Source organism: Artemia franciscana, chromosome 6 (genome assembly GCF_032884065.1).
Source record: "Artemia franciscana chromosome 6, ASM3288406v1, whole genome shotgun sequence".
NCBI lineage: Eukaryota > Metazoa > Arthropoda > Branchiopoda > Anostraca > Artemiidae > Artemia > Artemia franciscana.
The window spans coordinates 22,960,163-22,973,307 of NC_088868.1; the positions used below are offsets into that span (position 1 = coordinate 22,960,163).

Sequence of the window (13,145 nt, forward strand, 5' to 3'; positions counted from 1 at the left end):
TTTCAGACTTCTCAGTAGAGAAATGGTTGCTTTTAGCACTGCTTAGCTTCAGTTGTAGATACCAAAAACTAAATTTACATGTAAATAGAGTACAGTCGCTTTATTTTATAGTTTAATTCTTCTTTTAATAACTTCGGATTTAAACAGGGTCGCTTAGGTTAAACCAGGTTTAATGGGACTGGATAGATAGTTTAGCAACTCGCCTTATAAATCTGTTTATGCTCACGTATGATTTATTTCTGTCTGGTGTTTCAGTAGTTTGGAAAAATTCAAATGAAGCCTTATAAGATAATATGAACAAACCAAAAGCAAGAGACAATGTTACATGGATGGAGTGTCGGTCAAAATTTGACTACGAGTGGAAAAGAAGGCAAGAATTTTCTAAACACAGTGGAAAAGTAACTAGAATTAAAAAAAGGAGCCCCATGAGACCCTTTCAAAGCAAGTTTATACAGAATAGTGAAAAAAAAGTCGCTTCAATTCGAGGTTGAGACGGATGCAACGCTTGAGAAGGACAGACAAGTATTTCTAGTGAGATATGTGGCAGCTCTTGATACCGTATATAGACCATACAAATTTACCTATTTCTACACAATTCCTCAGAACGAGTTCAATTACTTTCTTTCAGGAGAAGTCAGGGAGAAGATCTTTGACGAAGTTTTTGATTCACAATCTTATACTATGATATTATACCTGATGCTTCTCGTTCTAATAAGCTCGCGGTCGCATTCCGCAATATCAGCTCGAAAGGAATACCTAGAAAGAGACTATTAGACGTTAAGAGGCTAATGGTGAAATTGGACAAGGTATGGCAGAAAGTTTAATAAGAACATTTTCAAGGAGAGGAATCCCTCTGATAAACTAGCTTTCCAGTCAGTCTTATGACTATGCAAGTGCAATGTCTGGTCGATTTAAAGAGTCCACCGGAAATATATAAACTTCATGATTGTCATGTACCTTATATTCCCCGAAAGGCCCACAGGCTAAACATTGCTATAGAACACAGCGGTAATTCATCTGTTTTGACAGTCGATTTTTTCAACATCCTTGAAGAAATATACGTGTTGTACTCTTCATCTACACAGCATTTAGCCACCCTTAAAGAAAAACTCTCTTCGATTGAAAAAAGCCTTAATCTCCAGAATTATTTCCCAGACTCGGTGAACTGCAAGGGGTGAAACAATATAAACCGTAGTTACTTAGTTTGAAGCAATAGTATCCGACCTTTACGAAACAAAACAGATAATGAACACTGATAAATAGACGAAGGCACAAGCTAGCGGCCTTCTGAAAAGGATTCTGAAATTTTAATTCATCGCTTGCCTCATCTTTATGAAAAAATCCTATACAAGATCAGGATAGCAACAGAAAAACTGGTAGAAGAGGAGATCAACATCATCGACGCAATCGAGATGCTTAAAGCAATGAAGAAAATTTTGAAAGAATATCGGAGGATGAAATGAACGATTTTATTGACAATGCAAAAGTGTTAGCCGGAATAAGAGAACGATCCAGAGGTAGATTTCGTCAGACATCATAGCTGGTGACTTGGATCATCCCCTTTGACTTCCGAGCTCAGAGTCAAGCCGAGACTCAATGTATAATTTCTATAGATGACATTTTAGAATCCTGCTTGAAAGCTTGATTACAATGGTGGAAGATAATCTCAGACCTTGCCTTGTCAATTTTCAGCCATTTTGATCCTGAATTCAGCCTCCTGTAAAAAAAGAGTTTCAGTTGCAGATATTGAGCTAGCAACAATGTTTTTTTCCAAACCAAGAAAGAGCTTCTGATTCTACTTCTTTTTAAGTAGAGCTTGAACTTCTGTTTCAGTTTTGCCATGGTGCTACTTGCTTCAGAGAAGTCCTAGGTGAAGGAAATCACCGTTAACATCATCTTGAACAAGCTAATCGCCTCTACAAATTGGCTGCAACAGCACCTGTTGCAGTTGCTCCTGCCAAAAAGACATTTAGCAAGCTCAAGTTTGTTAAGAATTTGCTGAGAACTGCCGTGGTCAATTTTTAACAAGATTCCCTCAAGTTGTTGGCGAATGAGAAAGACTTCATCCATTCAATTGACTTAAAAAAGATTTTTTAGCGGTGGTTCACTTTGAAGAAGATGCGAATACAAATATAGCTGTTTATAGTTACGCATTTAAACATGTTGTATTCCGTTTTAAATACTTGTTTGTATCTATAGATAAGTATAAATGACAAAAGATTAGTGTATAATATATTCTCACGGGTCGTATAATGTGATCTAGGAGTCGTTTAAATGATGAGAACTAACCCCCCTTGCCTTGGTGCTTCGAGCCACCCGGGGGGAGGAGGAAGGGTGTCCCTAGTATTTTGTTGTAAAGACATCTTTCAGAAGGGGTTGTGGGATGTGAACCCAACTCATTGGTGACCCGGAACTTCTTTCCAAATCTTACCTTTTCAAAGTCTAAGCTTGATGGGAAGCAGGGAAGCTGCTTCTTTGGGAAGCAGGACAAGCAAGCCGATACATTCTTGTCATTATCTCAACCAAACCCAGTTAGAGCACTGAAAAGTCCCTAGTTAGAGTTACTAACTTCTTTGTTTGAGTATCCACGGTCACTTCAAGTTCTGTAGGAGAGAAAGAAGTATGGGTTGTCAAATTCTGACTACAAGGAGATTCTCTAAAAGCGGTCTCAGATTCCAACCAAAATTTGCTAGAACTAAGAACTAGACCTGTAGTTTTGACTTTTTAATGTCTGTAACACATTTGACCTCTGTGTAAAGGTTAGGGGCTAAGTCGTTGCCAGCTTCCATCGTATTTTGAGAAAATTTTAAGTGTAAAATACGGGAAATATTATTGTCAGAGGCTTACCTCCACAGAGGTCGGAAACTCCCCCAAAAATAAGATAAGTTTAAAGGACTTTCCTTGAAAAATTCGAGGATTATTAATTCTTTCGTCATTGTGAAGAACCAAAACCCTATGATTTTGAATGATTTAACGCACTAAACTTTCGTTATTTTCAGGTTTCTTCAAAAAAATTTTTGTCAAAAATGACTCGTATAATGCACATTATAAATTGGTATTTACTATTAACATTACTTCCCCAAGATAAACAGTCTTTATGCCCACATCTGATTAGTCAAATGATTCCCTTTCCTTGCTGTTTCGTAATATTTCATCATAAAAAGTATATTACTAATATCTATGAAAAAATATGGCTTCTCTTCCTCATTATATTCTTTGTAATGATTGAAAACGTCCCTATAAATCCTTTGATATTGTTTTATTTGTTTATGGCAATTTTTTTCCTTCAAGATACTGATAGTCAAGGTGAACAAAAAAGCCACTGGATTAAGAGAAATTCGCTCGTTGATGCCAGATTATCTGTAACAGATGTCAAGTTTGCTCCTAAACATCTAGGTAAGTTGCATTAAATTCCGCTTCTTGTATTTTTTTTTCTATTTGTAAGATTAAGACGACAATTTGTTGTCAGGTCTTATTATCAAATTTTAATGCATTCTACTACTAATATAATTAAATGCTAGAATTATATAAATTATTGGTCCGCATAGGCCATACTCTTTATGGCATCTAGGACTTATCTTGGGGCTGGAGGATTATTTGATTTCTCAGACTTATGTTTCTAGGCCGAATAACTAAAATTCTCCTGGAGTGGGGGAGTGCCCTCCGCAAGTGCAGGCGTGTCTGTGACTGTAAATGTACAAAGATTCGACTTAGGGGAGAACGATGGAGGATCTAGAGAGGTGGGGCACCGCTTCGTGGCTCGGGTGTAGTTTTCATCCGCATTAAAGAGACTGGTTAAGATAAAAAGAGAACCTAATGTGAATACAGAAGTACAGTTGCTTGCAGCAAACTAAACCAATAAAAAAGGGCAATTACTTACAGAAAGTAAATGATTAATATTTTATAAGTTTTATCTAAAAGTAGTAAATACAGAATATTGTGAATATCAGTATCCTGATTATTCGGGAGTTTGTAGATGGTGTTGACAGTGTTTTCCACGAACTTTGATATACAAATTACCATGTTTCTTTATGTTTCTGAAAACTTCTGTCAGTTTAGTACATGGTTTCTGCAATTGCATTACAAATGTTGCAAGTATGAGGCTGTGTTATAAAAAGAAGTAGGGTAATTATTTGAGTTTATTCGAGTGTAAAACTTAGAAAATTAATGCTATTCTTAGTTGTGTCCCCTTTTGCTATAAATATATCTGCTATGTTTTATTTCTTGGTCAGTGACAAAAAAGGTTCTGTCAGATTACGGGTTTACTGATTGGAACAAGTGTATCTCTCTTTCTGGAGATTAGTTTAAAAAAACTCTACAAAACGAGTTTTTCAATGAGAAGTAAAGAACTTCATTAAACCAAAAATGAACAAAAATAAAATCAAATAATCCACCAAGCGTAAGACCACCACAAATCAGCATCGATGATTAAATGAAACCCAAAACGAACAGTAATTACAAAAATAACCGAGTCAAACTGAAAACGAGCAGAAATTGAGGAATGAATTGCATCTAACTATAGGTTCTAATCACTACCTACAGGTCCTATCACTATCTTAGCTCTATGACTATCTACCTTGATTCTACTGCCTTAGGAATGACGTATGGACGGATAATATATAGAAATATCTATTAACAAATGAACTAACATCATGTTTATACAATCCTAATAAGGGGGGGGGGGATTAATGCCAGGTTCGCTTCTCACTCAATTGGACTATCTGTCTTGGCTTTGTCTACAATTAGCCCTGACTTGATGCCCACAGCTATTCCATTTTTATTCAAACAGGTCATTATAATAGTTCAAGAAATACAATTGTATACAAAAATAAGATGTTCACGTAAGCAGTATAATTCAAAAATAATAAGCAAAATATATCAATCTAACCCAAGGAAGTTCCATTATACTGTTCATAATATTATCGGTAAAAAAGTGATCAAACTTGAATTTAGAGATAATTATGAGTAAACCCCTGCTACCTAATGAGAGTAATAAATTTTTTGAATCAATTTGTAAAATTAATCTGCGACTATCAATATTACCACCTAATGACTCAATTTCAAATGTCACTATCCTAGAGATTAGTTCAGTTGTTAAAAAGTTGAAGGCACTTGATCCTCGTAGATCTAGTTACTCAAGTAAAATACCATTTAAACCGATTATTGAGTATGATAATCTTTTATCTATTCCTTTAACGGCGATTTTTAACAAATGTTTTATTGCTGGTGTTTTCCCTAGTATTTTTAAACAGGCGTATGTTGCCCCAATCCCCAAATGTAGGGCTACTAAGAACATTACTGAAATGAGGCCGATTTAAAAAACATCGGCTCTTTCAAAAGTATTTGAAAGTTTTATTTTTGATTGTTTATTTGAGGACATAAAAGATAACACAGATTCCCAACAATTTGGTTTTTTGACCTGGGCATAGTACTGTTTATTATTTGGTTGCATTGTTGTATAATGGTTTTAGTTAAGGCTTTTGATAGTCTCTACCATAGTCTTGTAGTGGAAGAAGCCAAGTTTGTGGCTGCCGGCCATTTGTTGTACGTATGCTTGCTAGTTTTCTTTTTAAAAGATCTCACTGTGTCCATCGCCCTGATCATGAGCCATCTAAGCTTTTAGATATTTTTTTGCAAATCGCCACAAGGGACGAAATTAGGTCCACTTTCCTTTCTAATTGTTTTAATCGTATTTCAGCAACAGTTGGTGAGCGTTTTAAATTTGCTGATGATTTAGCTGTCTTATAACTGCAACTAAGCCCTTCAACTACTGAAAAGTCTGACTTAACGAGATTACGTAAAAGCTGAATTGGTAAAGATAAAACTGACGGTCAGCGAAACTAAGAGCTCTTATATGACCTTTTCATTTTTAAAGACCGACAGCCACTCTTCTCTTATTTCTCTACTGTCGATAAAGAAAACTGTTAAAATACTTGGAGAACTTTTGGACGAAGATTTAAGATGAAACTCGCACGTTGACTATCTGACTAAAAAAGGCGCCTCACTTTTAAGTTCATTTTCTAACCTGAAGAGATTTGGTATGTCAACTGAGGTTTTAAAGTCTGTATACTGCAGCTACGTTAGACCTTCTCTCAAGTATGCATGTCAGCTTGGTATCCGGGTTTGACGAAGAATCAATCACATAGAATTGAAATAATACGAAAAAGAGCTGTAACAATTATACTAGGACACAACTACTCAACATATGATGACGCGCTAAAGCAACTCAACTTGAATTCACTTGATAGTCGTAGACGTGAGTTGGTATATCCATTCGGACTAAATTATTTGAATTCTCCAGCTCTTCCTGGTGTTCTAGCCGACCTTGAGAGCCCCCCTACTGAAGGGCCAGTCACTAGACTCCGACAAATAAAAAACAATTGTCCACAGTTAATGACTTATCCAGCCTCTAATACTGAGAGATGTTGCAAATCGTTTGTCCTTTATTTCATTCGGTATTTTAATAATAGTACTTTTACAAATATCTAATATTTGATGCAATTTACTTCATATATTTGCCTCTGAGTGTTTTTGTATATTTAATTTATATATTTAATATTCTGAAATATTCTGTATAATTTAAAAACGAAGGCGCTACCGTACGGCAGTACTTTCTCTGAAACTCGAGGTTCAATATGCCTATAGATTTTCGATAATTCTAAACCAATTAACTATCTCAGGATTTTCACACAATAGTATTTTAGCCTTCTTTTGGCTACAATTGTTGTTTTGCACCACAAAATGCCTGAAAACACCACTTTGCTATGGGACAGTCTTTTATGGCTGAAACAGATGTCTATGTTCAGGGATATTTTGTAGAGCTACATGCACCTTTAAAAGCAAATGCACTACTGTACGGCATTACTGCCTCTGAAACTCGAGGCTCAATATGTGTATAGGTTTTCGAATCAATTAAGTATCTCAGAATTTTCATATAGTATATTTTTTGCCCTTTTGACCAGAATTGTTGCTTCGCACCACAAAACAGCTGAAAACATCGCTTTGCTGTGGGACAGTCTTTTTGGCCAATTCAAATGCATATGTTAGCCGTTTATTTTGTAGGACTTCCTGCTCCTTTTTAAAACGAACACACCTCCGTACTGCATTACTACCTATAAAACTCGAGACTCAACATACCTATAGATTTTTGATTATTCATTTTGAATTTTAACCTACCGGTTAGGTTTTCACACAATAGCCTTTTAACCTTTTTTCGCTAAAATCGTCGTTTTACACCACAAAATGGCTGAAAACACCACTCTGCTGCGGGGCATTCTTTTCTGCTAAAATAAGTGTATATGTTAGCCGTTTATTTTGTTGGACTACCTGCACCTTTTAAAAATGAATGCGCTACCGTAAGACATTACTGTCTGACACTCGAGGCTCAATATGCATGTAGATTTTCTATAGCATTGACTGTCTTAGAATTTTCACACAATAGGTTTTTGAACTTCTTTTGGCTGGGATTGTTATTTTGCACAACAAAATGGCTAAAAATACCGCTTTGCTGTGGGACAGTCCTTTTGGCCAAAATAACTGTCTATGTTAACAGTTTATTTTGCAAGACTACCATCAACCTTGGAAATGAATGTGCTACGGTACCATATTACTGCTTTTGAAACTTGAGGCTTAATATGTGTGTGGTTTTTCTATAATTCTAAATCAATTGACTATTTTAGAATTTTCACAAAATAACATTTTCTTTTGACTAGATTTGTTGTTTTGCAGCACAAAATGCCTGAAAGCTCTGCATTAGTATGAGACAGTCTTAGGCTAAAATAAATGTCCAGGTTAACCGTTATATCGTGGGACTACCTGCACCTTTAAAAACGAATGCGCTACCATACGGCATTACTGTCTCTGAAACTCAAAGCTCAATATGTACATAGATTTTTGACAATTCTAAATTAATTGACTATCTCAGAATTTTCAGACAATAGTTTTTTGGCCGTCTTTTGGTAAGAATTGTTGTTTTGCACCATAAAATGGGCGAAAACGCCGCTTTGCTGTGGGAAACTCTTTTTTAATAAAACATACGTCTATTTTAACAGTTATTTTGTAAGGCTACCTGCACCCTTAGAAACCAATTCGCTAACATATGGCATTACTGCTTCTGAAAAAAGACGGTCAACATGTGTATAGTTTTTTTTAAAAGTCGATAATGTAGGCTAGGTTAGATGTTGTGGCATCTAACCTAACCTACCATGTGTAGGTTAGGTCGCTTAGGTTAACCTAACCTAAACAAACACCGAGAATCAGAACGTGTCGAACATCAGTTTCTAACAGAAGAAAATATTAGGTTTAGACGAAAACGGCGTTGTAATTTTCGACACCATCCACGTTTAGCACAAAACCAAGTACATACGTACAAAGATGCCATAAATTCAGTAAGTGCATATAAGTCAGTAGCTGTTGGGGTGGCGCTTCGCGTCACCCCAACACCTAGCTGGCGGGGGCGCTACGCGCCCCTCCAAGCCCCCCCGCGCGCGTAAGTCGTTACGTGCCATATTAGTTACGCACCATTGTAGTTGTGTCCCTTTGTCCCACCTGTGAATAGAGATAGATAGATAGATAGATATATATATATGTTGCATTTAAATATATTGTCAGGTTTACTGACTCTTGAACATGCAAAATATAATTGGCCATGGGAAAAACAATCCGTATTCAGATCTATACCTCATTATTCTAATGATTTGTCCCTATGTCCCGGTCGTCATTTGTGTCCCGGTGTCCCAGTTTGTAATTTCTCTTTGAGTGTCCCAGTCGTCATTTATATTGCCTGTGTCCCGGTGTCCCGGTCGTCATTTGTGTCCCGGTGTCCCGGTCTGTAATTTATATTCGAACAATCCCTGTCCCTGTGTCCCGGTCGTCATTTATATTCCCTGTGTCCCGGTCGTGATTTGTGTCCGGGTGTCCCAGTCTGTAATTTCTCTTTGAGATTCCCGGTCGTCATTTATATTCCCTGTGTCCCGGTCGTCATTTGTGTCCCGGTTTCCGGTATGTAATTTCATCAGTTGACAAACATGACGTCAGTCGACAAACAACTTGACGACGCATACAGCTCAATCCTTATAATGACGTCAGTCGACAAACATGACGTCAGTCGACCCACAAACATGATGTCACTCTACACACACACACACAGACAACTTATTTATATATATACTAGCTGTTGGGGTGGCGCTTCGCGCCACCCCAACACCTAGTTGGTGGGGGCGCTTCGCGCCCCCCCCAAGCCCCCCCGCGCGCGTAAGTCGTTACGCGCCATAATAGTTACGCGCCATTGTAGTTGTGTCCCTATGTCCCACCTGTGAATATAGATAGATATATATATATGGTTTTAACTACGTAAAACTTGCGAATATACAACATTCTTTGCTGTCCCATTGTCTTTGCATATAAATAGATTGTCAGGTTTACCGACTCTTGAACATGCAACATATAATGGTCCATGGGAAAACAATCTGTATTCAGATCTATACCTCATGATTCTAATGATTGCCCTTGAGCTTTGTTGATGGTGATTGCTAATCGACCATTCCCTGTCCCGGTGTCCCGGTCGTCATTTACATCCCCCTGTTTCCCCCGGTGTCCCCGTTGTAGTTGTGTCCCTGTGTCCCGGTCGTCATTTATATTCCCTGTGTCCCGGGTCCCGGTCGTCATTTGTATCCCGGTGTCCCGGTCTGTATATACATTCGTTTTTTAGTTTTGTTTTTCTCCTTTATTTTTTTCCTTTTTTTTTCTTTTTTAGCTTATTTAGATTTTTAGATTTTTTAGTTTTTTTATTAGTTTTTAGTTTTTTTTTCTTTTTAGTTTTTTTGTCCCGGTCGTCATTTATATCCCCCTGTTTCCCCCGGTGTCCCCGTTGTAGTTGTGTCCCTGTGTCCCGGTCGTCATTTATATTCCCTGTGTCCCGGTCGTCATTTGTATCCCGGTGTACCGGAGTTGTGTCCCTGTGTCCCGGTCGTCATTTATATTCCCTGTGTCCCGGGTCCCGGTCGTCATTTGTATCCCGGTGTCCCGGTCTGTATATACATTCGTTTTTTAGTTTTGTTTTTCTCCTTTATTTTTTTCCTTTTTTTTTCTTTTTTAGCTTATTTAGATTTTTAGATTTTTTAGTTTTTTTTATTAGTTTTTAGTTTTTTTTTCTTTTTAGTTTTTTTGTCCCGGTCGTCATTTATATCCCCCTGTTTCCCCCGGGTCGTCATTTATACTCCCTGTGTCCCGGTGCTTTGTTGATTGCTAATCGAACATTCCTTTTGTCCTGGTCGCTTTCTCTTTGAGTGTCGTCATTTATTTTTTTCTTTTTTAGTTCTTTTAGTTTTTACCTTTTTTAGTTTTTTTTAGTTTTTAGTTTTTTTAGTTTTTTACCTTTTTTTAGTTTTTTTAGTTTTTTTTAGTTTTTTAGCTTTTTTATTTTTTTTATTAGTTTTTAGTTTTTTTGTAGTTTTTGCCTTTTTTTTAGTTTTTTTAGTTTTTTAGCTTTTTTATTAGTTTTTAGTTTTTTTTGTAGTTTTTGCCTTTTTTTAGTTTTTTTAGTTTTTTAGCTTTTTTATTTTTTTTATTAGTTTTTAGTTTTTTTTGTAGTTTTTGCCTTTTTTTTCTCTTTGAGTGTCGTCATTTATTAGTTTTTTCCTTTTTTTTTTAGTTTTTTATTGGTTTTTACCTTTATTTTAGCTTATTTTTCAGTTTTTTCCTTTTTTTTAGTTTTTTTTATTTTTTATTTTTTTTAGTTTTTTACCTTTTTTTAGTTTTTTTAGTTTTTTAGCTTTTTTACTTTTTTTATTAGTTTTTAGTTTTTTTTGTAGTTTTTGCCTTTTTTTAGTTTTTTCAGTTTTTTTTTTAGTTTTTTATTGGTTTTTACCTTTATAGTTTTTTTAGTTTTTTAGCTTTTTTATTTTTTTTATTAGTTTTTAGTTTTTTTTGTAGTTTTTGCCTTTTTTTAGTTTTTTCAGTTTTGACGTCACCTGATCCAGTTTTTTCAGGTGACGTCACCTGACACATCCATCCATCCATCCACAGACAACTTATTTTTATATATATAGATATATATATATATATATATATATATATATATATATATATATATATATATATATATATATATATATATATATATATATATATACTAGCTGTTGGGGTGGTGCTTCGCGCCCCCTCAGCCCCCCCCCCCCGCGCGAGTAAGTTGTCTGTCCATATAAATAGATTGTCAGGTTTACCAACCCTTGAACATGCAACATAATAATTGTCCATGGGAAAACAATCCGTATTCAGATCTATACCGCATTTTTCTAACGATTGCCCTTGAGCTTTGTTGATGGTGATTGCTAATCGAACATTCCCTGTGTCCCCGTCGTCATTTATATATCCCCCTGTGCCCCCGGCGTCCCCGTTGTAGTTGTGTCCTTGTGTCCTGGTCGTCATTTATATTCCCTGTGTCCCGGTCGTCATTTGTGTCCCGATGTCCCGGTCTGTAATTTCTCTTTGAGTGTCCCGGTCGTCATTTATATTCCCTGTGTCCCGGTGTCCCGGCCTGTTGTGCCATCTTATAATGACGTCATATACAAAGCCTTATATACTTATAATGACGTCAAATGCAAACCCACAAACAAACAAACATGCATATATACAACTTATTTTTATATATATAGATACAGTTTCTTCTTTATTTTTTTTTTATTTTTTAGTTTTTTCTTTTTTTTTAGTTTCTTCTTTTTATTGATTTGTTTTCTTCAATTTGTCAATGTTCATTCTAACATTGACACTTCGAAAAATCTTTACGTGCCAAGTATGCTAAAGCTCCAACAATTTATATCAAACCTCAAAATTTGGGGTATCTGTTTTAAGCTTTTCGAATTACTTTAATCTATTGTCAAAATATATTGAAATATTTGTGCAATTCCCAGTTTTTTTTAGTTGTTTCTTTTTTTTAGTTTTTTAGCTTTTTAGTTTTTTTTTCTTTTTAGTTTTTTATCTTTTTCATTTTTTTACGTTTTTTCTTTTTAGGTTTTTTCTTTTTTTAATTTTTTTAATTTTTATTTTTTTTTTTTGGTTTTTTCTTTTTAGTTTTTTTTTTAGTTTTTTATCATTTTTCTTTTTTTCGAATTACTTTAATCTATTGTCAAAATATTTCGAAATATTTATGCAATTTCTAGTTTTTACATTCTAGTTTGTTTTCTTTTATATATATAGAAGATATAATCTGGCGTAACGGACAGACAACTTATTTTTATATATATATACTAGCTGTTGGGGTGGCGCTTCGCGCCACCCCAACACCTAGTTGGTGGGGCGCTTCGCGCCCCCCAAGCCCCCCGGCGCGCGTAAGTCGTTACGCGCCATATTAGTTACGCGCCATTGTAGTTGTGTCCCTGTGTCCCACCTGTGAATAGAGATAGATATAAATATATGTTTTTAACTACGTAAAACATGCGAATATACAAAATTATTCGCTGTCCCATTGTCTGTGCATATAAATAGATTGTCAGGTTTACTGACTCTTGAACAGGCAACATATAATTGTCCATGGGAAAAACAATCCGTATTCAGATCTATACCTCATTATTCTAATGATGTGTCCCTGTGTCCCGGTCGTCATTTATATTCCCTGTGTCCCGGTCCTCATTTGTGTCCCGGTGTCCCAGTTTGTAATTTCTCTTTGAGTGTCCCGGTTGCCATTTATATTCCCCGTGTCCCGGTGTCCCGGTCGTCATTTGTGTCCCGGTGTCCCGGTCTGTAATTTCTATTCGAACAATCCCTGTGTCCCGGTCGTCATTTATATATCCCGCCTGTGCCCCCGGCGTCCCCGTTGTAGTTGTGTCCCTGTGTCCCGGTCGTCCTTTATATTCCCTGTGTCCCGGTCGTGATTTGTGTCCGGGTGTCCCAGTCTGTAATTTCTCTTTGAGGTTCCCGGTCGTCACTTATATTCCCTCTGTCTCGGTCTAATGACGTCACCGTCAAAGCAAAAATGACGACAACTAATTTCATGACGTCAGTCAACACAGAAACATGACGTCACCTGATCCACAGACAGACAGACAGACAACTTATTTTTATATATATAGATATATATATATATACACTCAAATATCACATATTCAGCGCTTTTCTCACAGTTACTTCATTATGCAAGGATTTGTAGT

General features: G+C 36.2%; 1 protein-coding gene across 1 annotated transcript in view; it reads left to right on the forward strand.

Moving 5' to 3' along the window:
* LOC136028207 (nucleoporin SEH1-like) overlaps positions 1–13,145 on the forward strand; it is a 47,075-nt gene that overhangs the window by 12,155 nt on the left and 21,775 nt on the right. Inside the window, exon 3 of the mRNA XM_065705921.1 lies at positions 3,292–3,396. Coding sequence (XP_065561993.1) covers positions 3,292–3,396 — 105 coding nt within the window. The remainder of the gene's footprint in view (positions 1–3,291; positions 3,397–13,145) is intronic.